The 27,471-nt window shown below is 37.4% G+C and overlaps 1 protein-coding gene across 2 annotated transcripts; it reads left to right on the top strand.

Annotated features, from left to right (window-relative positions):
• Positions 1 to 26,261, top strand: LOC123559633 (ankyrin repeat and SOCS box protein 3-like). 2 transcript variants are annotated; one of them, XM_053552524.1, is made up of 8 exons: positions 1 to 106; positions 1,322 to 1,420; positions 2,359 to 2,508; positions 5,646 to 5,909; positions 6,180 to 6,387; positions 18,468 to 18,977; positions 19,733 to 19,899; positions 26,004 to 26,261. In XM_053552524.1, the coding sequence occupies exons 1-8, from the start codon at positions 10 to 12 to the stop codon at positions 26,234 to 26,236; spliced, it is 1,728 nt and encodes a 575-aa protein (XP_053408499.1). In that variant the 5' UTR covers positions 1 to 9; the 3' UTR covers positions 26,237 to 26,261. The 2 variants fall into 2 exon arrangements, with proteins under 2 accessions (XP_053408499.1, XP_053408500.1); XM_053552525.1 differs by having other exon boundaries at positions 8 to 106; positions 6,198 to 6,387.
• The last annotated feature ends 1,210 nt before the right edge of the window (positions 26,262 to 27,471 follow it).

Below are 27,471 nucleotides of genomic sequence, written 5' to 3'. Positions count from 1 at the left end.
GGTTTCTGTATGGATTTTCAAGAGGTTTATCCTGATACATGCTCCTCAGTATCTAGAGCTGCACGGACAGGAAATACTGACCTGTTAAAGAGACTGATCAGATCTGGTAAGTTTGTCACCCGCTATTTTCCAGGGGAAAAAATAGAGGATAGGTATGTGTGCTCATTGAGATGGGTTCTCCTCACACTTTATGTCTATCCCATAAAAATGCCATTCATCAAGAGATTTGTTTACTAAAATTACTAAAAGGAGCTTACTCTGTTTGTTCTTCCTCTGTCCCTCATTGGTACAGTCCATAACGATCAAGGAATTTTAAAATCATATGAAACAAATAAGAGAAAATGTAAAGCAAAAAAAAAACAACAAAAAACCACTGTTTTCTTCTGGTCTGCCTCTTTTCCACAAATTGACCACTTCTCCATGTATGTAAGTTTTAGCCCAAACGATGAAACAGCTTCAGAGTTAAAGAACAGACTAGAAACAAGTAACTATAGCACTATTTAAATGTTCTTAAGTAGCAAAAAAGCTTCTACAGGGGCATAAAAAACAAAAACTGCTGGCTGGATTTTGATGAAATTTCACGAAGTAATCGGTACCAAGCCTAGTTGTGCGCATCACCGGCAAGTTCCACTTCGCTGCACAAAATGGCTGCCAGAGCTAAAAATAGAAAAATCTTGTCCGGCTTTCACAGGTCAAACTGCTAGCTGGATTTCGACAAAACATCAAGGAGTGATCAGTACCAACCCTAATTGTACATATCACTGGCACATTCAGCATCGCTGCACAAAATGGCCACCAGAGCTAAAAATCTTGTCTGGCTTTCACAGGTCAAACAGCTGGCTGGAGTTCGACGAAACATCACAGGAGTGATCAGTACCAAGTCTATTTGTGCATATCGCCAGCATGTTCTGCTTCACTGCACAAAATGGCCGCCAGAGCTTAAAATAGAAAAATCTTGTCCGGCTTTCACAGGTCAAGCTGCTGGTTGGATTTAGACGAAAATTCACAGGAGTGATCAGTACCAAGCCTAGTTTTCCATATTGCCAACACATTCCGCTTCGCTGCACAAAATGTCCACCAGAGCTAAAGAAAGAAAAATCTTGTCCTGCTTTCACAGGTGAAACTGCTAGTTGGATTTCTATGAAAATTCACAGGAGTGATCGGTATCAAGCCTAGGTGTGCATATTGCCAACATTGCACAAAATGATTGCCCGAGCTAAAGATATACATAGGGGGGAGACATCTGTTTTTGTGACAAAAACACCTTCTAGTTCTTTTTGTTTTGATATGAAAATTTGACGTTTTGAAATATCTTTTATAGGCAAACCAGTTGATATCAAAGATAACAGAGGTTGGCAACCACTTCATGAAGCCTCCTTTCATGGAAATACTGAATGTCTCAGAAATATCTTGAAGCATGGTGAGTTTGAATGTAAAGTGTAACAAGACAGTAGAATACGGTTTGGTTTGTGCATGAGCCCTGTCTTAATTAATTTAAGTTTGATAAACCCAAAAACTTTAAGTTTTCAAACTTCGATATAATCAGCTCAGATTGAAATTTATCAACTTAAACGTGGTTGATGAGATAACTATAAACAAACTGAAAAATATCAGGTAAATACTTCCTGCTCGTCAATTGTTCTATAACAGTGGAAAAATACAGCTAATGCTTGGCCTAATGAAATCTAGGTCAGGTGAAGACATCAGGAGTAAGACCTGGGTCAAGTGAACAGTACAGGGCCTTCATTTTTAGAATAAGTTCATGATTCTGCTACAGCTAAAACTAGAGAAACTTTCACCACAAGTATGTTAGAGCTTGTTCTGTAATTTTGCTTGTTAACAATTAGAAGCCTCCAGACCAGCTGCTCCAGAGTTGTATTAAATAGAACAGTTTTTACTGACTTGATGCATGTTCACCATACATAGTCAGTATTATAGTCTTCCTCAGTGATATTTTTCCAGGATTGAACTTTTAATTGATAGTTTCAGTCAAAATAATTGTTTTACTCTTTTCATTGCCCCTGAACCAGTGTTTGGCAATGCTTCTTTCATTCATTTAAATTGAAGGAAATAGTCAAAGTTCCTTGATATTAACCCTTATGGATCCTGCTAAATTTCTATAATGAACTTGTCCATCTTTCAATTTGGACAGTACCATTAACTGTTAAAAGGAATGCAAAAAGATAACTGAATGGCAAACAGTGCAGATCATTATCAGACTGCACAGATCAATTATGTCCGGCATGATAAGGGTAAATGTGTCAAAAATAATTTATATGACTTACCAGAAAATTAAATTGGGGTTATGAATGAAATATGTTACATCAGTATACAGCTTGTTTTATTTAATGTATATAGGAGCAGAAGTTGATTGTAAAACATTTGAAGAACAAACTTCATTGATGTTAGCATGTAAAGGGGGCCACCCAGAATGTGTCGCTTGTCTACTAAAGTCTGGGGCAGATCCCAACAGTGCAACCCTTGAGGACTATACACCGCTTTGGGAAGGTAAAAAAAGTGATTTTAACATGTTCTACAGCCAATGAAGATATTAAAGAATATATTAACATTGCTTTCCATAATGACTCTTTTTGTGTAGTCATTTGTTTGTAGAAGTTTGTACTTGCTTTCTTTGTTTGAACTTGATTGGTAGTTTTGGCTTCAGTTCATGTTGACAAGAAATACTTTAGGCATTAATTTTGTTTCTCAGTTAGTGCTCATGATGAGCTTTCATGACCTTTGTCCATCCGCAGTTGTTTTCTTTATTCTCTAGCATTCACATTTCTAAAGTAATTACAGTAAAGACTGATTATGGTTGGAATAAAAGAAGACTTGTCTTAGAGTTGTGAAACTATAATTATGTCACACACCCCCCCCCCCCCCCCCCCACTGAGGGAGTCAGGTTGTTTTTGCCCTGTCCATCCTTCCATCCGTCCCACTTCATTTCTGATCACTAACTGGAGAACCATTTGATCTAGAACCTTCAAACTTAATAGGATGGCAAGGGGTGTTTTTGGGGTCACTATCAAAGGTCAAGGTCTCTGGGGCCTGAACATGGAAAACCACTTCCGATCAATAACTTGAGAACCACTTGACCCAGAATGTTAAAACTTCATAGAAGTTTGGTCATGCAGAGTAGATGACCCCTATTTATTTTGGGGTCACTCTGTTAAAAGTCAAGGCCACAGGGGCCTGAACATGGAAAACCATTTTCCATCAGTGACTTGAGAATCACTTGACCCAGAATGTTGAAACTTCTTAGGATAATTGGACATGCAGAGTAGATGACCCCTATTGATATTGGGGTCACTCTATTAAAGGTCAAGGGCCCTCTGTGGCCGAGTGGTTAAATCACTTGCCCCTCATTGATGTTGGTTCGAGCCTCACTCGGGCGTTGAATATTTGAGCCGTGCCATGGGAAAACCAACATAGTGGGTATGCGACCAGCATGGATCCAGACCAGCCTGCGCATCCGCGCAGTCTGGTCAGGATCCATGCTGTTCGCTAACAGTTTCTCCAGTTCCAATAGGCTTTAAAAGCGAACAGCATGGAGCCTGACCAGACTGCGCGGATGCGCAGGCTGGTCTGGATCCATGCTGGTCGCATACCCACTATGTTGGTTTTCCCATGGCACGGCTCATTTGTTTTGTGAGGAAGCCAACAAGCTGGCCAATGGAAGGTCGGTGGTTCTACCCAGGTGCCGGCTCGTGATAATAATAATGCATGGAGGGGCACCTGGGGTCTTCCTCCACCATCAAAAGCTGGAAAGTCGCCATATGACCTGTAATTGTGTCGGTGGGACGATAATTCAACAAAACTAATAAGAAAATTAAAGGTCAGGGTAGCAGCAGATCAGAGTTATACTAGATCAGATTGTTGAAAAAATTTATCAGCCTGAGTTACGAAAGATATGATCAGAATGTTTCAATGAAATCTGAATCTGTTGAGCAATACAAGCTTTTGGGGACTGATTGTTTGTTATTAACACAAACATAATTATAAATTTCTTGCTGCTACAAATACCTAAAACATGGCTACTAGGGTGTATTGTCACTTTTCTCTATATGTATGTAGTGGAAACTTTAGAAATATTGTTTTCAAGAACTGCCAGCCAACTTTTGAAATAATTTTACACAAAATGAATCTTGTGTGACTCTTTATGAAGATTATTCAAATTATTCCAATTTGTCAAAATACATGGTCTCCAGAGGGCTTGCTCACTTTTCCCTATATGTATAATGTGGAAACTTTTAAAAAATCTTCCTGCCAGAAATGGCTGGCCCGAATTAAAAATTATTTTACACAAATGTTCCTTGAGTTACTACATACAAAGTTTGTTCCGATAATTCTGATTCATCAAAAAGCTTAAGGCCAGAGGTTTAAATAGAAAAATCTCCAAGCGTTATCATCTCCTAAATTGCTGCTCCGATTTTAAAATGATTTCACAAAAATGTGTCTTAGATGACCAAGATTTTTCAAATTATTTTGATGTGTCAGAAAGCATGGATATCTGGGGGCAGTCACTTTACCCATATATAGTTTAAAAAGGCTTGTCAGTAACATTTTTTTTTTTTCAATTTTAATTTATTTTAACAGTCCTTGGCTGCCAGAGGTTATGTTGACTCTTCCATTTATGGGGAATGCAGAGAAAGTTAAAAAACCTTCTTGTCAGAAACTGCTTGCCAAATGTAGACTAATTTTTCACAAATGATTCCTGTGAAACTCTAGTTAGTGATACAAAATGTATTATAGGGTCATTATGACCTCCTTGTTTACTGATTTAACTTAATTAATATATATCAAAACAGCATTGAATTGTTTCAGAAATGGGTCTTATAAGATACAAAGATCAGGAGCTTCTTGTGGCAATGCCCCTTGACCCTGTGAGGGGCTTGGAAACCCCTCAACCCCTTGCTAAATTTTCCTTTTCACCTTTTAGGAGCCAGTCACATCCCTAATATTATTTGCTTTAACACTGTTCTTGAAGTGTTATTGGAGTTAACACTGACGCAGAAGTAAAACATTGTTGGCGTAGACACTCTCCTAAAAGTGAAATGTTGTTGGCATAAACAGTTTCCTATAAGTGAAATGTTGTTGGCATAAACAGTTTCCTGTAAGTGAAATGTTGGCATAAACAGTTTCCTATAAGTGAAATGTTGTTGGCGTAGACACTCTCCTAAAAGTGAAATGTTGTTGGCATAAACAGTTTCCTATAAGTGAAATGTTGTTGGCATAAAAAGTTTCCTCTAAGTGAAATGTTGGCATAAACAGTTTCCTATAAGTGAAATGTTGTTGGCGTAGACACTCTCCTAAAAGTGAAATGCTTTTGGCATAAACAGTTTCCTAATCATAAGTGAAATGTTGTTGGCATAAACAGTTTCCTATTTATAGGTGAAATGTTTTTGGCATAAACAGTTTCCTATTTATAAGTGAAATGTTGTTTGCATAAACAGTTTCCTATTTATAGTTGAAAAGTTTTTGACATAAACAGTTTCCTATTTATAAGTGCAATGTTGTTGGCATAAACAGTTTCCTATTTATAGGTGAAATGTTTTTTGGCATAAACAGTTTCCTATTTATAAGTGCAATGTTGTTGGCATAAACAGGGTCCTGGACATGAAATGTTACATTTACTTTTATTTCAGCTTCTGTTAAGAAAAATTTGGAGTGTGTAAAGCTGTTACTGAAAGCTGGTGCTGATGTCAATAAACAGAACTTCACTTTAGATACTGCATTACATGGAGCAGTACAAGAAAATGAAGATGATCTCGATACTGTAAAATGTCTTGTTAAGGCAGGGGCTGATCTGATGTTACAAAATGAGTGTGGGCTAACACCTTTGTTTATTGCTGCACAGTTTGGGCAGATAACTTACTTGGAATTGTTCATAGAATATGCAGCTTCTAAAGGTAATAGCACTTACTCATGTGTCAAAACTATGATATAATTACTTTTCAGATAATGAATTATATAATACTGTAAGGTTATGTCATATGATTCATCTCAGATATAATACTGGTACATTTGGAATTAGACATTATTTGACAGATTAAACATAGCTTCAAGTTTGTTCAGTTATTTACAGACATTCATTTGTCCATTCTGAGTATGTTAGTAATCAAGTTGAATTAAATGTCTATATAATATATCAAAATTTAACGTTACTGCAATAACTTCAGGGGATACATTTAAAAAAGGTTTGGTGAACAAGTGTGCAGAGGACAGTGCCACTCCTCTGTTCCTGGCAACACAGAATGAACATGTGAAATGTGTGAAACTTCTACTTGACAATGGAGCAGATGCTGATTTAGGTATTGCAGGTCCTGAGGGGCGAACAGAATTTCAAATTCTACCTCTTCATATGGCACTATACAAAGGTAACAGAGAGTAAGTATTACTGTTAACATTGTATCAGTGTAAAGATATTTATATGCTTATATATGAAGGTGATAGATCGCTTGAGTGACGGCATAGCAAGATGGCATATAATATTTCAGAATGTCTCCATGTCCTGGTGCTGGTAACAAACAGAAACTGAAAACTCTGTATTCACACTAAAAAGGAAGCATGACATCAAACAGTTGAACTTGAAAGGCTCAAGCTTTTCTCTTTTTTAAGTTCAGTCATCCATTCTGGTTCTTCAGGTCTGAGTAATTCTTGTTTGTCTTATCTCTAGGGCACTGAAGTGTATTAGCTGAGTTACATTTGCCTGGCATTTTCTGTATTGAACTTTGTCAACAAACAGACAATTTTAAGCTCCACTATTCGGAGAATAGGGGGGCTATTCTACTCGCCCTGGTGTCGGCGTCGGCGTGACCTTTCTTGGTTAAAGTTTTTCTGCAACCTTTGTTTTTCTGTCATATCTTTGTTACTATTGCATATATCTTACTGTAACTTCACATAAACATTGTCCAGCATACAAACAAAATATATGCAGGGGCTGGGCCCATTATACATAAAGTCAAGGTCACCAAGGTGTTATACTTAGGTTATTTGTAAGGTTAAAGTTTTTCAGCAACCTTTGTTTTTAGCTCACCTGAGCCAAAGGCTCATGGTGAGCTTTTGTGACCGGTCAATGTCCGTTGTCTGTCGTCAGTCTGTCTGGCATCGTGTGTCCGTCAACATTTTCTAAAAAAATCTTCTTGAAAACCATTGGGCAGAATTACACCAAATTTCACAGGAATGATCCTTGGGTGGCCCCGTTTCAAAACTGTTCAAAGAATTGAATTCCATGCAGAACTCTGGTTGCCATGGCAACCGAAAGGAAAAGCTTTAAAAACCTTCTTGTCCAAAACCACAGGGCCTAGGGCTTTGATATCTGGTTTGTAGCATCATCTAGTGGTCCTCAACCAAGATTGTTCAAATTATCCCCTCGGGTCAAATATGGCCCCGCCTCGGGGGTCACATGGTTTATAAAGACTTATATAGGGAAAACTTTGAAAATCTTCTTACAAAACCACACGGCCTAGGGCTTGGATATTTGGTATGTAGCGTCATGTAGTGGTCCTCTATCAAGAATGTTCAAATTATCCCCCTACGGTCAAATATAGCCCCGCCCTTGGGATCGGAAGTTTAAAATAGACTTATATAGGAAAAAAAGTTTAAAAATCTTCTTGCCTGAAACCACAAGACTTAGGCCTTTGATATTTTGTTTGTAGCATTGTCTTATGGTCCTCAACCAAATTTGTTCAAATTGTACCCCAGGGTTGAAAAGAGGGCCTGCCCTGGGGGTCCCATGTTTTATATAGACTTATATAGGAAAAAACTTTAAAAATCTTCTTGTCTGAAACCACACGACCTAGGCTTTTGATATTTGGTATGATGCATTGCCTAGTAGTCCTCTACCAAAATTATGCCCCTAGGGTTAAAAGAGGCCTCGCCCCAGGGTCACTTAATTATTATATGAGTTATATAGGAAAAAAATTTTTAAAAATTATCTGATCCTATTTCTAAGACTGTTTGGTAAGAATTACCTGATTACGCTAAGTAATATGATGTCACTTGACTGTGACCTTGACCTGCTGACCTACTTTCTTGTTTTTAGCTCACCTAAGCACGAAGTGCTCAAAGGTGAGCTTTTGTGATCGCCCTGTGTCCGTCATCAACAATTTGACTGTTAACACTCTAGAGGTCACAGTTTTGGCCCAAACTTAATGAAACTTGGTCAGAATGTTACCCTTAATAAAATCTTGGACGATGTTGATATTGGGTCATCTGAAATCAAAAACTAGGTCACCAGGTCAAATCAAAGGAAAAGCTTGTTAACACTCTAGAGGTCACAATTTGGGCCCAATCTTAATGAAAATTAGTCAGAATGTTACCCTCAATAAAATCTTGGACGAGTTTGATATTGGGTCATCTGGGGTTAAAAACAAGGTCACCAAGTCAAATGAAAGGAAAAGCTTTTTAACACTCTAGAGGTCACATTTTTGGCCCAATCTTAATGAAACTTGGTCAGAATGTTACCCTCAATAAAATCTTGGACGAGTTCGATATTGGGTCACCTGGGTCAAAAACCAGGTCACCAGGTCAAATCGAAAAGCTTGTTAACACTGTAGAGGTCACAATTTGAGCCCAATATTAATAAAACTTGGTCAGAATGTTACACTCAATAAAGTCTTGGACCAGTTTTATATTGGGTCATCCGGGTTCAGAAACTAGGTCACCAGGTCAAATCAAAGAAAAAGCTTGTTAACACTGTAGAGGCCAGATTTATGACTGTATCTTCATGAAACTTGGTCAGAATGTTAATCTTGATGATCTCAGGGTCCAGTTTGAATCTGGGTCATGTAGAATCAAAAATTAGGTCACCAGGTCAAATCAAAGGGAAAGCTAGTTTACACTATAGTGGCCACATTTATGACCGTATCTTAATGAAACTTGGTCAGAATGTTAATCTTGATGATTTATAGGTCAGGTTCAAATCTGGATCAGATAGGGTCAAAAACTAGGTCATTAGGTCAAATCAAAGGAAAAGCTTGTTAACACTCTAGAGGCCACATTTATGACTGTATCTTCATGAAACTTAGTCAGAATGTTAATCTTGGTGATCTTTAGGTCAAGTTTGAATCTGGGTCATGTTGGATCAAAAACTAGGTCACCAGATCAAATCAAAGGAAAAGCTATTTAACACTTTAGAGGCCACATTAATGATCCTATCTTAATGAAACTTGGTCAGAATGTTAATCTTGATGATTTTTAGGTCAGTAGGTCAGGTGAGCGATACAGGGCCTTCATGGCCCTGTTGTTCTGTCATATCTGTTTACTACTGCTTATATCTTACTGTAACTTCACATAAACATTGTCCAACATACAAACAAAATATGTGCTGGGGCTGGGGCACATTATACCCAAGATCAAGGTCACCCAGATGTTATACTTTGGTTATTTTTAAGGTTAAAGTTTTTCAACAACCTTTGTTTTTCTGTCATATCTTTGTTAATCCCCCGCTGTGGCGGAGGGATTATAGGAATGGTCTGCGTCCGTCCTTCCTTCCGTCCGTCCGTCCTTCCTTCCGTCCGTCCGTCCGTCCTTCCGTCCTTAACAAAATCGTGTCTGGTCTATATCTCCTAAACCCCTTGAAGGATTTTCATGAAACTTGGGTCAAATGATCACCTTATCAAGACGATGTGCAGAACCCATGAGTCAGCCTTGTCGGTTCAAGGTCAAGGTCACAACTCAAGGTCAAAGGTTTGAGCCTGCCATTTTGTGTCCGCTCTATTTCTGATAAATCCCTTGAAGGAATTTTATAAAACTTGGGTCAAATGATCACCTCATCAAGATGATGTGCAGAACCCATGAGTCAGCCATGCCGGCTCAAGGTCAAGGTCACAACTTAGGGTCAAAGGTTTTGAGCTTTCCATTTTGTGTCCGCTCTATATCTTCTAAACTCCTTGAAGGCTTTTCATGAAACTTGGGTCAAATGATCACCTCATCAAGATGATGTGCAGAACCCATGGGTCAGCCTTTTCGGCTCAACGTCAAGGTCACAACTCAAGGTCAAAGGTTTGAGCCTTCCATTTTGTGTCCGCCTATATCTCCTAAACCCCTTGAAGGAATTTTATCAAACTTGGGTCAAATGATCACCTCATCAAGACGATGTGCAGAACCCTTGAGTCAGTCATGCCGGCTCAAGGTCAAGGTCACAACTTAGGGTCAAAGGTTTGAGCCTTCCATTTTGTTTCCGCTCTATATCTCCTAAATTCCTTGAAGGATTTTCATCAAACTTAGGTCAAACGATCACCTCATCAAGGCGATGTGCAGAACTTATGAGTCAGCTATGTCGGCTTAAGGTCAAGGTCACAACTGAAGGTCAAAGGTTTGAGCCTTCCATTTTGTGTCCGCTCTATATCTCCTAAACCCCTTGAAGGAATTTTATAAAACTTGGGTAAAATGATTACCTCATCAAAAGGATGTGCAGAAATTATGAGTCAACCATGCCAGCTCAAGGTCAAAGGTTTGAGCCTTCCATTTTGTGTCCACTCTGTATCTCCTAAACCCCTTGAAGGATTTTCATCAAACTTGGGTCAAATGATCACCTCATCAAGAACTCATGAGACAGCCATGTCAACTCAAGGTCAAGGTCACAACTGAAGGTCAAAGGTTTCAGCTCTGTATCTCCTAAACCCCTTGAAGGATTTTCATGAAACTTGGGTCAAATGATCACCACATTAGGACGTTGTGCAGAATTCATGAGTCAGCCATGTCAGTTCAAGGTCAAGGTCACAGCTAAAATCAAAGGTTTACCCTTTCACTATCCATAGCAGTGGCGGGGGATTTAGCTGTCTTTCAGACTGCCTTGTTACTATTGCTTATATCTTACTGTAAGTTAACATAAACATTGTCCAGCATACAAACAAAGTATGTGCAGGGGCTGGGCCCATTATATCTTAGGTCAAGGTCACAAAGTTCTTATACTTGGAATTATTTTCATGTTAAATTTTTTCGAAAACTTTGTTTATAGACATATCTTTGGTTCTTTAAAAGACAATGACTTTAAATTAAAAATATTTCTTTATAATCATCATCTGCATGTGTGGTTACAATCCCCGTGACTCTTATTGTTTTTTGACAGAATTATGCCCCTTTCATACTTAATGTTTTTTGCCAATCTTCGCTTTCTGGATATAACTTTAGTACAATATAAGATAAAGACTTGAAACTTGAAATGTATCTTTATCATCCTCATCTGCATGTGTGGTAACAATCCCCATAACTCTGGTTTGTATTTTTGACCAAATTATGCCCCTTTCATACTTCAGTTTTTTGACAAACTTCGTTTTCTGGACATAACTTTGGTACTATATAAGATAATGACTTGAAACTCAAAATATGTCTTTACTATCATCATCTGCATGTGTGGTAACAATCCCAATAACTTTAATTTGTGCTCTTTACAGAATTATGCCCCTTGGTGTATCTTCCTTTTAAAAGTAGAGGTCTCTTATTGAGACATATTTTCATTTTACTGTCAAATTGCCGAATAGTGGAGCGCGCTGTCTTACGGACAGCTCTTGTTACAAATAAAAGTACCTATAGAATTTTGAATGATTCACTGTATGTTAATAGCTCCCTTTTAAAAGTTCAGGGTAAAAAATAAGATCAATAATTCAAATCACTGGAAACTTAATTAACACCATGGAGGCCACATTTTCTACCTGATATTCTTTAATATTTGTCAAGAGTATTTGTCTCTGTGAAATCTAGATAAATTTCAGAACTTAATTACCTAAGGTCAAAAACTAGGTCACTATTACAAACCATTGTAAGAAATCTTTCTACCACTCTAGATTACTTTATGTTTTAAGGTATTGGACCCGTAATAGAGTACCTCCTTTTTGAAGAGTATTCAATTCCTACCATAAACCTACTTACCTACTTTGACTGCAGTTTTCAGTGGGGGTGGGGGGGGGGGGGCGTAAAGCCCCACTGGGACCAAATTTTTAGCTCCGGTGAGTTTTTGTGATCACTCGATGTCCGGCGTCTGTCTGTCGTCTGTCAACATTTAGCTTGTGTATGCGATAGAGGCTGTATTTTTCAACTGATCTTCATGAAATTTGGTCAGAATGATTACCTTGATGAAATCTAGGCCGAGTTCGAAAATGGGTCATCTGTGGTCAAAAACTAGGTCATTAGGTCAAATCAAAGAAAAACCTTGTGTATGCGATAGAGGCTGTATTTTTAGCTCGACTATTTGAAGAATAGTCTAGCTATTCTACTCACCCTGGCATTGGCGTCGGCGTCGGCGTCACACCTTGGTTAAGTTTTAGCATGCAAGTACATACAGCCATCAATTAAAGGCATATAGCTTTGAAACTTATTTTTTCTTTTTCTAGGTCAATTACCAACCTCTCTGGGTCAAGTCCCATAACTCTGACATGTATTTTCAGCAAATTATGCCCCCTTTTGGACTTAGAAAATTTTGGTTAAAGTTTTACATGCAAGTTTTGGTTAAAGTTTTACATGCAAGTTACTATCTCCAAAACTAATGCAGATATTGATTTGAAACTTCACGTGTGTCTTCGGGGTTATAAAACTAGTTGATAGCATCAAGTCCCATAAATCTGACGTTCATTTTGGCCAAATTATGCCCCCTTTTGGACTTAGAAAATTCTGGTTAAAGTTTTGCGTGCAAGTACATACAGCTATTTCTAAAAGGCATATAGATTTGAAACTTATTTTTTCTTTTTCTAGATCAATTACCAACCTCACTGGGTCAAGACCCATAACTCTGACATGTATTTTGAGCAAATTATGCCCCCTTTTAGACTTAGAAAATTTTGGTTAAAGTTTTACATGCAAGTGACTATCTCCAAAACTAATGCAGATATTGATTTGAAACTTCACATGTGTCTTTGGGGTTATAAAACTAGTTGATAGCAGCAAGTCCCATAACTCTGACCTTCATTTTGGCCAAATTATGCCCCCTTTTGGACTTAGCAAATTCTGGTTGAAGTTTTGCATGCAAGTACATACAGCTATTTCTAAAAGGCATATAGATTTGAAACTTATTTTTTCTTTTTCTAGATCAGTTATTAACCTCACTGGATCAAGTCCCATAACTCTGGCATGTATTTTGGGCAAATTATGCCCCCTTTTAGACTTCGAAAATTCTGGTTGAAGTTTTACATGCAAGTTTCTATCTCCAAAACTAATGCAGATATTGAATTGAAACTTCACATGTGCCTTCGAGGTTATAAAACTAGTTAAGAGCAGAAAGTCCCATAACTGATATGCATTTTGGTCAAATTATTCCCCCCGTTCGAACTTAAAACTCTTTTGATATTTAACCTTTTTGGGTAATATTTTCCTGCATCTGGGACAATATTTTGAATAGTCGAGCTTGGCTGTCTTACGGACAGCTCTTGTTCAATTAATCTTCATGAATTTTGTCAGAATGATTACCTTGATGAAATCTAGGCCAAGTTCGAAAATGTGTCATCTGGGTTCAAAAACTAGGTCACTAGGTCAAATCAAAGAAAAACCTTGTGTATGCGATAGAGGCTGTATTTTTCAATTAATCTTCATGAATTTTGGTCAGAATGATTATCTTGATGAAATCTAGGCCAAGTTTAAATATGGGTCATCTGTGGTCAAAAACTAGGTCACTAGGTCAAATAAAAGAAAAACCTTGTGTATGCGAAAGAGGCTGTATTTTTCAATTAATCTTCATGAATTTTGGTCAGAATGATTACCTTGATGAAATCTAGGCCGAGTTTGAAAATGGGTCATCTGGGGTCAAAAACTAGGTCACTAGATCAAATCAAAGAAAATACTTACTTATACTCAAGATTTTTGCTCCAATTTTAATGATAATTGGTCAGAATATTTTTTTCCATGAAATCACTAGGTCAAACATGTTTACTCTGTTTAATATGTTCTGTTATGGTGTGTTTCTCAGGTGAGCGACCTAGGGCCATCTTGGCCCTCTTGTTTTTTTCTATATTTTCCTTTTTTCTAGTAAGTTTTTACTTCTTCCAAGACTTATTATGGATGTATTGTACAAAAAGTGGAAAATTTTCATTTTATAAGCGATTTCTTGCTGTTCAAAGTGAATTTACCTCTGAATCAAGAGGGGTAGAGTTAGACATCTTTAAAAATACTGAGTTACATGTGGTAAAAGTTCTCTATTTTGCCTTCATTCTTTAGATTACATATTATGGAAGAAACGCAGGTAGGTTTTACTTCTGCCCCAAGGTTATTTTTGAATGAAGTGAGCAAAATTCAAAACAGACCCACAGGATTCAACCTTAATTTTTCAGTGTTGGAGTTAGAACTCTGTCTCATTAAATCTGTTTAATTGAGGCAGCCTAGAAAAAAAAATGATATTTACAATTTTATTTTGTGTTTTATAATTGTTATCCCCCGCCGATGAAATCGGGAGGGGGGTATTGAAATGGCGTTGTCAGTCCGTCCGTCAGTCCTAGCTCACATTTGCATACTTAGGTGGCTAAAGGAACAATAGGTAACTGTACTTTTTCTTTGATGTCATTCATTCTGTAAGGCTTTTATGTGGCTATTTTTCTCTTACGTGGCTAAAAGCACAATAGAGAGAACAAAAGAGTAGCCACATAAGTATCCATATGTAGGAACGTCCGTCTGCAGCCATTTCTCAGTAACTACCAGGTAGAATTTCATGAAACTTGAAATAAACATAAACCAACATACTGCGATGATGCCTGTCAAATTTTATTTTGATTGGTCAATTTCCCTTAGAGTTATTGCCCTGGATTTAATGAAAAATGTCCGTCTGCAGCCATTTCTCAATAACTAGCAGGTAGAATTTCATCAAACTTGAAATAGACATGAACCAAGATACTGCGATGATGCCCTTCAAGTTTTTTTTCGATTGGTCAATTTCCCTTAGAATTATTGCCCTTGATTTAATGAAAAATGCACAAAAATGTCGGTCCGGAGCCATTTCTCAGTTACTAGCAGGTAGAATTTCATCAAACTTGAAATAAATATGAACCAACATACTTTGATGATGCCCGTCATTTTCTTTTTTTATTGGTCAATTTTCCATACAGTTATTGCGTTTTAATTGTTTAAAAATCCACAGATTTGTACATAACAAACCAACCAATTGGAAGAATTTCATTAAACTTCTTTCATTCTTTTCCATGAACATTTATTATAAAGATGTGAAGTTGTGTACCCACACCTGGTCGCCACCTTGCCTTGGTCACACCCCCCCCCCCCCCCATTTTTTTTTTTTTTTTTCATTTTTAATTTTCCATCAATATTTATAATCAACATGTAAAGTTTTGTACCCCCACCCCCCCTCCTCGCCCCCCCCCCCCCCCCCCCCCCCCCCCCCCCACAAAAAAAAAAAAAAAAAAAAAAAACATTTATTTTCTGTTAATTTGATTTTGACTAATGAAATTATTTGCTTCTTTGTAACATTCTTAACTATTTGCTGGATATATTTTTTGCCGTTCCTCACCAAGACCCTTTCGGCGGGGTATACCAATTCATCAAATTTGCTTGTTTGACAATAGTTTGATGTTTCTTTTATCAAAATTAATGCTGTAATGAATTCTCTGGAAACGTTTTAGATACTGGCCAACACATTGAAATTTGTCTTCACTTCAGCTTGAAGAAATACCATAAATTATACAAAATTTACAAAAAATGGCACGCTAAAAGTTGTTTAAAATTTGCATCACAGTGCGAAACACGGTCAACTTTAAGAATATACCAAGCAAATGCCATTTTTAGCTCATCTGATTTTTTGAAAAAAAAGGATGAGTTATTGTCATCACTTGATCAGTGTCGACGTCGGCGTCGACGTCGGCGTTGCCTGGTTAAGTTTTATGTTTAGGTCAGCTTTTCTTCTAAACTATCAAAGCTATTGCTTTGAAACTTGGAACACTTGTTCACCATCATTAGCTGACCCTGTACAGCAAGAAACATAACTCCATCCTGCTTTTTGCAAGATTTATGGCCCCTTTTGTACTTAGAAAATATCAGATTTCTTGGTTAAGTTTTATGTTTAGGTCAACTTTTCTCCTAAACTATCGAAGCTATTGCTTTAAAACTTGCAACAGTTTTCACCATCATAAGCGGACACTGTACATAAATAAACATAACTCTATCCTGCTTTTTGCAAGAATGATGGCCCTTTTTAGACTTAGAAAATCATGGGTAGGACAATATTTCTATTATACAAAAAAATCAGATGAGCATCAGCACCCGCTAGGCGGTGCTCTTGTTTAAACATTTCTATTAGGGGTCCAATACCTTACACTAGATCACTAGGTCAAATCATAGAAAAACTTTGTTAACACTGTAGAGGTCACACTTTGTACTTGATCATCATGAACCTATGTCAAAGTCATATGTTAAGTTTAAAGGTGTCTTAAACTAAGTCAGTATGATAATAGGAAAACTCTTCTGAAGCCTTATTATGTCTCCCCCTCCCACTGGGGTAGACATATTGTTTTTGCCCTGTCCATCCTTCCGTCTGTCCATCCATCCATCCATCCGTCACACTTCATTTCTGATCAATAACTGGAGAACCATTCAACCTAGAACCTTCATACTTCATAGGGTGACGGGCTTATGGAGTAGACGACCCCTTCAGGGTCAAAGGGGCCTGAACATGGAAAATCATTTCCGATCAGTAACTTGAGAACCACTTGACACAGAATGATGAAACTTTATAGGATGGTTGGTCATGCAGAGTAGATGACCTCTATTGATTTTGGGATTACTCTATTAAAGGTCAAGGTCACAAGGGCCTGAACATGGAAAACCATTTCTGATCAATAACTTGAGAACCACTTGACCCAGAATGTTGAAACTTCATAGGGTGATAGGACATACAGAGAAGATGGCTCCTATTGTTTTTGGGGTCACTCTATTAAAGGTCAAGGTTGCAGTGGACGGAACATGGAAATCCTTTTCCAGTCAATAACTTGAGAATCATTTGACCTAGAACCTTCAAATTTAATAGGGTGATAGGACTTACAGTGTAGATGGCCCTTATTGTTTTTAGAGGCACTCCATGAAAGGTCAAGGTCAAAGGGGGCTGACAGTAGAAAACTACTTTCAATCAATAACTTGAGAACCACTTCACCTAGAATGTTGAAACTTAACTTGCACATGCAGAATAGATGACCCCTACTGATTTTGGGGTCACTCGATCAAAGGTCACAGTAGCCTGAACATGGAATAACGTTTCCACTTCATAACTTGAGAACCACTAGGCCCAGAATGTTTAAACTTAGTGGTATGATTGGACATGCCAAGTAGATGTTCCCTATTGCAGCCACTTGTCAGTGTCTCTTCGACTTTTGCTCCTGTCCCCTATTGACTTCTTGTCTATACGGCTATGCATTGGGGGAGCCATGCACTTTTCTACAAAAGCATCTTCTAGTTTTATTCTTGATCATCATATATTTTAGTTAGATTGTTTGTCTCTATGATATCTTTGCTGAATTCAAAACTGGGTGACCTGAAATAAAAATCTATGTCACTAGGTAAAGTCATAGAAAACTCATAGACCACATTTTCTGCCTGATCTTCTTAAAACTTTGTCTCTGTGAAAAGCAAGGTGAAATTTAAGACTGGGTTACTTGAGGTTAAACACTTGGCCACTATGTAAAACTGTCTTAACAATCTAGGGGCTACATTTTATACTTAATCATCATAGGTCTTTGTTGAATGTCTCAATGAAATATAGGCCAGTTCCAAAACTGAATTACCTTACTATGTCAAAAACTAGGTTGCAATAGTAAACCATTAGTAACATTCTATTGGCCACATTTTTTACTTGATTTTAATTTTAATAAAACTCAGTCAGGGCGTTTGTCTCTCTGAAGTCTATGTCAAGTTTAAAACTGGGTTATGTGAAAACAAAACTAGGTCACAGAATAAAATACTAGAAAAACATTGTGAACACTCTAGAGTTAGTGTTCACAAGACTTTATCAAGGTTTGTCTTTATTAAATCTAGATCAGCTTTGAAATTATGTTATCTAAGGTCAAAAACTAGGTCATTGGGTCAAGTCATAGAAAAACCTAGGTCACTGGGTCAAGTCATAGAAAAACCTAGGTCATTGGGTCAAGTCATAGAAAAACCTAGGTCAGTGGGTCAAGTCATAGAAAAACCTAGGTCATTGGGTCAAGTCATAGAAAAACCTTGTTAAAACTCAGTTAGCAACAATTTCTGTTGGTTCTTCGTGAGACTTTGTCCGAATATTTATCTGTTTAAGATTTGTTATGAGGTCAGTTGGGTAAAAAAAGCTAGGTCACTGGATCAAATTTTGAATATCTTTTGTCAGTTGTCAACCTGATTTACATAAAATATGGTCAGAATGAAATTTAGGCTAAAGAAAGAACTAGCTCAGGTGAACGATAAGGGTCTTCAGGGCCCTCTTGTTTGGCAAGATTTTTACATCTGCCTTCAAACAGCTATTCATTCTTACTTTGACCTTGATAACCTTGAGTTATCTCTCATTTCAGATGTGTTGAGATGCTTGTACCTGTTACAAATCTGGAACAGTTTACATGGGAAAACAACAACTACAATCCTATCACATGTCTTAACTACAATCCTGTGGCTATTGCTGCTAGTTTGGAGTCTGAAGACTGTTTGAAAGTTCTTTTAAAGGAGCCTTTCTTCACAAGTCTCTACAGTGGAGAAGAGAATTCAAATTATCTTGCTGAAAGAAATATCTTTAGTTTTGGTACAAAAATAAAACCAGCAGTGCTTCTTACAAAAAAGTTTAGATTGTTCATAGAGAGGTGTTTTAGATTAAACAAACTGGTTTTGCATGAATGCATTGCATCTGTGTTAGAGGATGGCCTCGAATATTTGCCTGTATTCATATTAATGTTAAGGCTCGGTGCTACTGTAAACTTTCCCAGATATTGGCTGGACCATGCAGCAATGGCAAGTTGTGCTGTTGATTATTTCTGTGCCATGTTAAAGTACACAGTTAGGGCAAGCAGGGGAATCACTGATAGTGAGAAGTAAGTGTCATGATTTATCATTAACTGCATAATATAAACACTTGTAAAACAAATAAGGTACTATGAATATGTTTTGTTACTGCAGGACTTTTTTTCAAAATTTTGTGCCCTAAATCAAAATAAGGATAATGTTAGAACATGCTATAGCAAATGGTATGTTTGTAACAATTTAAGAAAGAGCTATTTTGCCCAAAGTTCTGGTGAAATTTTTCAACTCTTTCATTTTCACCAAGTTTGGTATAAAATGTATATACGAAAATAAAAAATGATGAAATGAGTGAAAATACATGTTAGTGAATATACGTGTTGGTAAAAATACAAGAAGAAGGTTGATTTTCTCCATTATTTCAAGTGTTGCCATGATTGACTCCCTTCTGCACAATATTTTTGGTTACTTTAAAAAATATTTTGTCAGTAAGTTTGTACCAATGGACTCTTTCATATTATCCTTATCTAAAGGATTTTCTAGGAAAAAAACAATGGCATAATAAGTGTGGACATATTTTTAGTCCCATACCAATGTTTTGCCAGAGGACTTACAGTTTACCCTTTGTCAGTACCATGGTCATTAACTTTTCAATTTTTCAAAGCCAAAACTTTCTTCCTGCTGTCAGAATGAAATATTAAGCATATTATATTGAGGAAGAAAGTAAGAGATGTTTTAGTTGTTAGGTGTCCACATAAACTTAAAAGTGTAATGTTAGATTGCTCTTGTAATTCTTATATACATCTAATAATGTTAATGATGTTTTCAGATTGTTCTGGTCGAAACAAGGTAGTAATTCTGTTTCTACAAATGCCATACGGCATACAGTCATACGAAAACTGCAGTGTCACTTGGCTACTTGTGCCCAAACTGACAACAGGGAGAGACTGCTTAAGGAGCAAATGGGAGATCAATATAGAACCATTGTTAGTCCAGGTAATATGATCATTAGCTCCCAAGCCCAAAATGCTCACAGTGAGCTCCTAGGAGTTTTCTGTCAGCAGTTGCTACTAATCGGTTCATTTATTCACATGCATTCACATTTCTGAAGCAGTCTTATTCTAACATATATATCTAATATACTTGGTCAAGTCCGATTGTGTGCCAAATCAGACCAGTAGGTAAAAGAGTTGAGACCTTTGCTGTATAAAAATACCGTAAATTATTTAATGTTTACTCTGAAGCCCTTAATTTCGTCACCAATGGTGAACATATCCCATGTAAGACCCAGACTCGAGCTTAAGGGTCAAGGTCATAGAAATCAAAGATTTAAAGTCATTATCTTTTTCTTACAAACTGCAAGTCTCCAATTCAGAAATAATTTCACAGAAATGTTCCTAGGTTGACCTGCTAACAAACACCTTCAAATCATTTTGTTTCTTTAAAACATGATCAGCAATGGGCTGGAATAGTTTTCCCTATATGGTTATGTGGATTTTTTTTTTTTATTTGCCCTCTGAAACAGCTGTCTTGATTTCAGAATAATTTGACAAATGTTCCTTGAGTGACCATCTACCAGATTCTTTTGAATGATTCAGTTTTGTTTAAATGCATGGCCTCCAAGGGGTTAGGCTAGTTTTCCCTACATGTCTTTACAGAAAAGTTACCACACATTTTCATCCCTCCTCAACATACATAATGTTGTTATTATAATTTCTTTGGTATTTTCCTTGCAAGTCCCTCTACCAAAATATTTTAAGCAATGTTTAAAACTAGTGAGTAATCAAGGATCGTGATGTCCCTCATGTATTACAAAAAAGACAACCTTTCTAATTATGCACTCCTCTCCCACTTCGAAGTTCGAAGAAGTAGGGGTATATTGCTTTGCACATGTCGGTTGTGCCGGTCAGTTGGTCGGCTAGTCCATCTTTCAGTAGAGCAAACAGTTTCCACCCAATAACTTAAAACACAGAACATTCAATCATGGAAGCATGATTGGCCTGAACCCTGAAAGTGGTTTCCACGCAGTAACTTGTGAACCATATGACCCAGAATCTTCATATTTTATAGCGTGATTGGGCTTATGAAGTACCGGTTGATGAGATTTAGTGTTTTTGGGATCAGTAAGTCAAATATCAAGGTCACAGGGGTCCGACACTTGAAAATGGTTTAGCACCAATAACTTGAGAACCACTTGACCAAGAACCTTCAAACTTAGTTGCATGATTTGGCTTATATAGTAGTTGACCCCTTTTGTTTTCAGGGTCAGCAGGGACCTGAACTTGAAACGGTTTCTGCTCAGTAACATGAAGACCACTTGACCTTGAATCTTAGACTTGATACCTTGATTGGGCTATTAAGTAGATGACCTCTGTTGTTTTTCAGGTCAGTAAGTCGAAGGGTCAAGGTCACAGGGACCTCAACCTTGAAAATAGTTTCTACTCAGTATTTTGAGAGCCTTCATTTTTGGTATTGTGATTGGGATTATGAAGTAGATGACCCCAGGTGGTCAACAGATAAAGGTCACAAGGGCCTGAACCTTGAAAACAGACATCGCTTAATATTTGAGATCTATTTGACCTATATCCTATAAACTTGATAGCATGATTGGGCTTAGGAAGTTGATGTGCATTTTGTTTTTGGGGTCAATAAGTCAAAGGCCTTGAAAACGGTTTCTTCCAAATAACTTGAGAACCACTTAGCCCAGTATATTCAAACTTAATAGCATGATCAGGCATATACAGTAGATGACCTCTTGCATTTTGGAGGTCAAAGGTCAAGGTCATGGTGATGAAAGGACTGAAAATTTGACAACCCATAATAGGGGGCATACGTGTTTTGCAAACAGTTCTTGTACTTGATTTTTCATTTTAGCTCACCAGAAATAAAGATTTAAGGTGAGCAGTTATAAAGGTGGATGGTCCTGTGTCCAATTTCTGTGATCCACAATTTTACATAAATATGTTCTCTACAAGTCAGAATTCAATCAAGTTTGGTCAGTATCATCCTGACAATGTCCTCTTTCAAATTTATTAATCCCCGCCATGAGTGGTCCATCTGTCCATAACATTTTGTGTCTGCTCTGTATCTCCTAAACTCCTTGAAGGATTTTCATGAAACTCCAATGGGTCAATTGATCACCTCATCAAGACGATGTGCAGGACTCATGAATCAGCCATGTTGGCTCAAGGTCATGGTCACAACCCAAGGTCAAAGGCTTCCATTTTGTGTCTGCTCTGCATCTCATAAACTCCTTGAAGAATTTTCATGAAACTTGGGACAAATGATCACCTCATCAAGATTTAATATGCAGAACTCATGAGTCAACCATGTTCGCTAAAGGTCAAGGTCACAACTCAAACATTTAATGCTCCCACTAAGTACCATCAACCCTTTCACTATCCATAACAGCGGCAAGGATATAGCTGTCCTTCAGACTGCCTTTTTCAAATGTTTCTGTTTGACCCATTTTAGGGGCCACTAGTGCTAAATATAGAACAACCTTTTAACAGCTTCTCATGAACCATTTGATGGATCTTCATCAGACTTGATATATAGCATCATTATAGGTCCTCTCCCATTGTTTTTTTTTCAAACAGGGGCACTAACCACCTTTAAAATATGCTAGAGCTAAACATATAAATGCCTTAAAACAACAGTAGCATCATTATAAGATCCTCTCTTAATTTAGATCAAATGGGGGCCTCCGTGGCCGAGTGGTTAAGGTCGCTGACTTCAAATCACTTGCCCCTCATTGTACCCCCCGACAACAAAGTTGTAAGGGGGGGTATACTGGTTTCAGGTTGTCTGTCTGTCCGTCTGTCCGTAGACGCAATCTTGTGCGCACCATCTCTCCTTATCCCCTTGACAGAATTTAATGAAACTTCACACAAGTGATCAGTACCAACAGTAGTTGTGCATGGGGCATGTTAGGTTCTTTTAGAAAAAAACTGCAGAGTTATGGGACTTTGTTTTTTTGTTACTATACTATATACATGGACACAATCTTGTGCGCACCATCTCTCCTCATCCCCTTGACACAGTTTAATGAAACTTCACACAAGTGATCAGTACCAACAGTAGTTGTGCATGGGGAACGTTAGGTTCTTTTAGAAAAAAAAATTTGCAGAGTTATGGGACTTTGTTTTTTTGTTACTATACTATATACATAGACACAATCTTGTGCGCACCATCTCTCCTCATCCCCTTGACATAATTTAATGAAACTTCAAACAAGTGATCAGTACCAACAGTAGTTGTGCATGGGGCATGTTAGGTTCTTTCAGAAAAAAATTTGCAGAGTTATGGGACTTTGTTTTTTTGTTACTATACTATATACATAGACACAATCTTGTGCGCACCATCTCTCCTCATCCCTTCACACAATTTAATGAAACTTCACTTGCGGGGGGTACATTTATCACCTTTAATGATAGCTCTAGTTGATGTTGGTTCCAGCCTCACTCGGGGCATTGAATTCTTCATGTAGGGAAGCCATACAACTGGTTTACGGAAGGTTGGTGGTTCTACCCAGGTGCCTGCTCGTGATGAAGAAATAATGCACGGAGGGGCACCTAGGGTCTTCCTCCACCATTAAAGCTGGAAGGTTGCCATATGATCATGTGTCGGTGCGATGTTAAATCCAAAAAAAAAAAAATTAAAAAAATAATAATAATTTAGATCAAATGGGGAAACTTTGCCCCTTTTAGAAGTTGTTAGAGCTACAAACAGAAAAGGCTTTAACTGACCTCTTTTCATTAAAAGCTTGATGGATTATCATTAAACTTTGACTGTAGCATCATTATAAGTTCCTCTCCAGAATTTGTTAAAATTGGGGTAGTTGGCCCCTTTCAAGATTTACTAAAGCAAAAAAAAAAAAAAAAAAATAGGAATAGAAAAAGGTTATATGACTTCTTCTTATGAACCACAGGATCAAATTTGGTCTGAAGCATTATTATATGTTGCCCTCAAATTTGTTCAAAGGCAGGCACTTGGCTTCTTGGGATGTTAGAGCTAAAAACAAAATACCTTTAAGCGACTTCATCTCATTTAAGGCATGATGGATCTTCCTCAAACTTGATTTGTAGTGTCATTTATAAGGTCCTCTACCTAAATTGTTCAAATTTGGGCTCTTGGCCCCTTTTAGGGACTGCTAGAGCTAAAAGTAGAAAACCCTTTCAGTGACTGATTCTCATAAATTTCTTCAGAGATCTTCATTAAACAATAAACATGGTACATAGTATCCTTGTAAGGTCATTTCTCATATTTATCGAAATGGGGTCACTTGACTTGTCGTATACTACACATAATTGTTACCATTCATATCAAATAGTCAAAGTCAGGTGTTTAAAGGTCTCTCATTTATTGTCATCTTACTTTAATTTTGGAAAAGTATCTCAACCCATTTTTTTTTTTTCAAAGTGTCTTCAACTGCAGTAGGCACTTAGACAACAATTATTGGCAAATAGTTTGAAGCAGTTGGTTCCTCTGAATCCAAATGATGTAATATAAGAAATCAAACTGTTAATATAATTTTGACAAAAAGTGTGTTTTTAGCTCACCTGTCACATAGTGACAGGGTGAGCTTTTGTGATCGCCCTTCGTCTGCCGTCCGTCCGTCGTCCATCCGTCGTCCATCCACAATTTCTTGTGAACAAGATAGAGACAACATTTTGCAAGCAATTTTGATCAAACTTGTACAAAACTTGTATTGGCATGATATCTCAGTTCCTTTCAAAAACTGGCCAGATCCCTTCATGGGTTCTAGAGTTATTGCCCCTTAAAGGGCCAGAATTTGCTGTTTTTGTGCGTCAACAATTTCTTGTCTGTACGATAGTGGTTTCATTTATGATTTTATTTTAACCAAACTTGCACACAACTTGTATCACCATAAGATCTTGGTTCCTTTCTTAAACTGGCCAGATCCCATTATGGGTTCCAGAATTATGGCCCCTGAAGAGCCAGAATGAGCTGTATTGACCTAGTCTGCACAATAGCAGTTTTATTTATGATTTGATTTTTACCAAACTTGCATACAACTTATATCACCATAAGATCTTAGTTCCTTTCTTGAACTGGCCAGATTCCAATACGGGTTCCAGAGTTATGGCCCCTGAAAGGGCCAGAATTAGCTATTTTGACGTTGTCTGCACAATAGCAGCTTCATTTATGATTTGAATTTAACCAAACTTGCACAAAACTTGTGTCAGCATAAGATCTTGATTCCTTTTTTGAACCAACCAGATCCCATAATGGGTACCAAACTTGCACACAACTTGTATCACCACAAGATCTTGGTTTCTTTCTTCAACTGGCCAGATTCCTTTATAGGTTCCAGAGTTATGGCCCCTGATAGGACCAGCATTAGCTATTTTGACCTTGTCTGCACAATAGCAGCTTCATTTATGATTTGATTTTAACCAAACTTGCACACAACTTGTATCACCATATGATCTCGATTCCTTTTTATTCGCCCGAAGAGACATATTATGTTATCACCTCGGTGTCCGTCTGTCTGTAATAATACTATGTCTGTTGGTTAGCAATATCCCTTCCGCTCTGTAATTCTTGAACCCCTTGAAGGATTTCAAAGAAACCTTACACAAATGTTCACCTCATTGAAACAATGTGCAGAGCGCATGTTTTGGATGGCTCACTTCAAGGTCAGGGTCACACTTAGGGGTCAGAGGTCATATGACTTTGTTTTGTGTATATTGCTCTGCATTTGCGTCGATTGCAGTGCTCTTGTTTTTATTTTGCAGATCCTCTTGTTCACTTACAGTAATTTTTTTTAATTACTTCCCTTTTACATTACTATAAATAGCTTATTTTTAGTAACTTTTTTATTATTGGCCGAACGGAAAAACCAAGACCACTTTTCTGTGGTACAACATAGATGGTACCTCCCAATTTGTAGGTGTATTTTGACATATCTATACCTTGTAAGGTTTTTTTTTTTTCTTTTTGGTTAAATTTCTTCCCTTTGTTGTTCCTGTCCTTTTGACTTAGATATTTTTTCTGAGGACCTTCTTCTCCTCAAGTGCAATGATAACAGGTGAGCGATATAGGGCCATCATGGTCCTCTTGTTTCTGTTTTGTAGATGAACTGTTCAATCTACAGAGCTTGTGTCGACGAACAGTCATCTTACAGCTTATAAAATCTACAGGCTATACAAAGAAATCAGTTGAAGCTTTACCATCTCCAAATCTGATCAAAAACTTCATTCTTATTGAAAATGACCTCCCATTTTCTGAAGTAGTGTTGAGTGCTTTTGAGAGACTGGAAAGGGAAGAAATTAAACTTGACAAACTTTTTGCTACTGTTGATGTGTAAAATGAAATTAAACTTTAATAAATTGTATCAGTGTTATCTCTTATTTGGCAAATTGTGATGATGCTTGTTAGCTCAGATTAGTTCTGGATGAGCTATTGTGATCACTCAGCATAATGTCATCCATCCATCTGTCTGCCATCCATCTGTCCACACTTTTCAAATGACATCTCTGAAACACTTTGGTGGAAGTTAATGCAACTTGGCCTGTTTGTCCCAAGGGTAGTCATTTACCAAAGTCGATCAAAGAAGTTTATTCAATTGATAATTCTGGTTGCCATGGCAATGGAAAAGAAACACTAACTTTTAAAAAAGGATGGTTGGGGCAATGTAGTTTGAAAATAAGTAATGTGTAAATGTTATAAGTGTTTGTTCTGGAAAATTCTTTGAAGGTAAGGAAGGGATCCATATAAAAATGAAAAATTGTCCCAAGTTGGAAAATGTGGCAAGTGTTTGAAGGTCAAGGTGATCTGGGACAGCATAAAAATACTGGTTTAAACAATTTCAATGCAAGTGGCAACAGTGATTTCTTGTTTAATTTATTATTAGCTCGACTTTTCGAAGAAAATGTAAAGCTATTGCACTCGCCCCGACATTGGCGTCGGCATCGCCGTTGGTTAAAGTTTTTGATAAAGTCAAATATCTCTGTTACTATCAAAGCTATTGACTTGAAACTTAAGATAGTTATTATGTCTCCCACCACACAGTGGTGTGGGAGACATATTGATTTACTCCAGTCTGTCTGTGTGTGTGTCTGTCACAAAGCTTGTCCGCACTCTTAAGTCGAACATTTCTGATCCGATTTTCACCAAACTTAAACAAAATGTGTTTGACCATAAGACCTCAGCCAAGTTCGATAACAAGCTAAATCAGCCAAGACACTTCGGAATTATGGCCCTTGACAATAATTTATGAATCACCTAGATGCATAAAAATGCTGAAGTCTTCATTCTCAAACATGCACCAAAAACCATTCATCTTGTCCGCACTCTTAAGTCGAATATTTCTCATCCGATCTTCACCAAACTTGAACAAAATGTGTTTGACCATAAGACCTCAGCCAAGTTTAATAACTAGCTAAATCGGCCAAGACACTTCAGAATTATGGCCCTTGACAATAATTTATGAATCACCTAGATGCATAAAAATGCTGAAGTCTTCATTCTCAAACATGCACCAAAAACCATTCATCTTATCTGCACTCTAAGTCAAACATTTCGTATCCGATCTTCACCAAA

This window comes from Mercenaria mercenaria, chromosome 10, assembly GCF_021730395.1.
Source record: "Mercenaria mercenaria strain notata chromosome 10, MADL_Memer_1, whole genome shotgun sequence".
In the NCBI taxonomy this organism is placed as follows: domain Eukaryota; kingdom Metazoa; phylum Mollusca; class Bivalvia; order Venerida; family Veneridae; genus Mercenaria; species Mercenaria mercenaria.
Note: the sequence above shows the minus strand (reverse complement) of the source record. Positions and strands in the feature narration are given on the sequence as shown.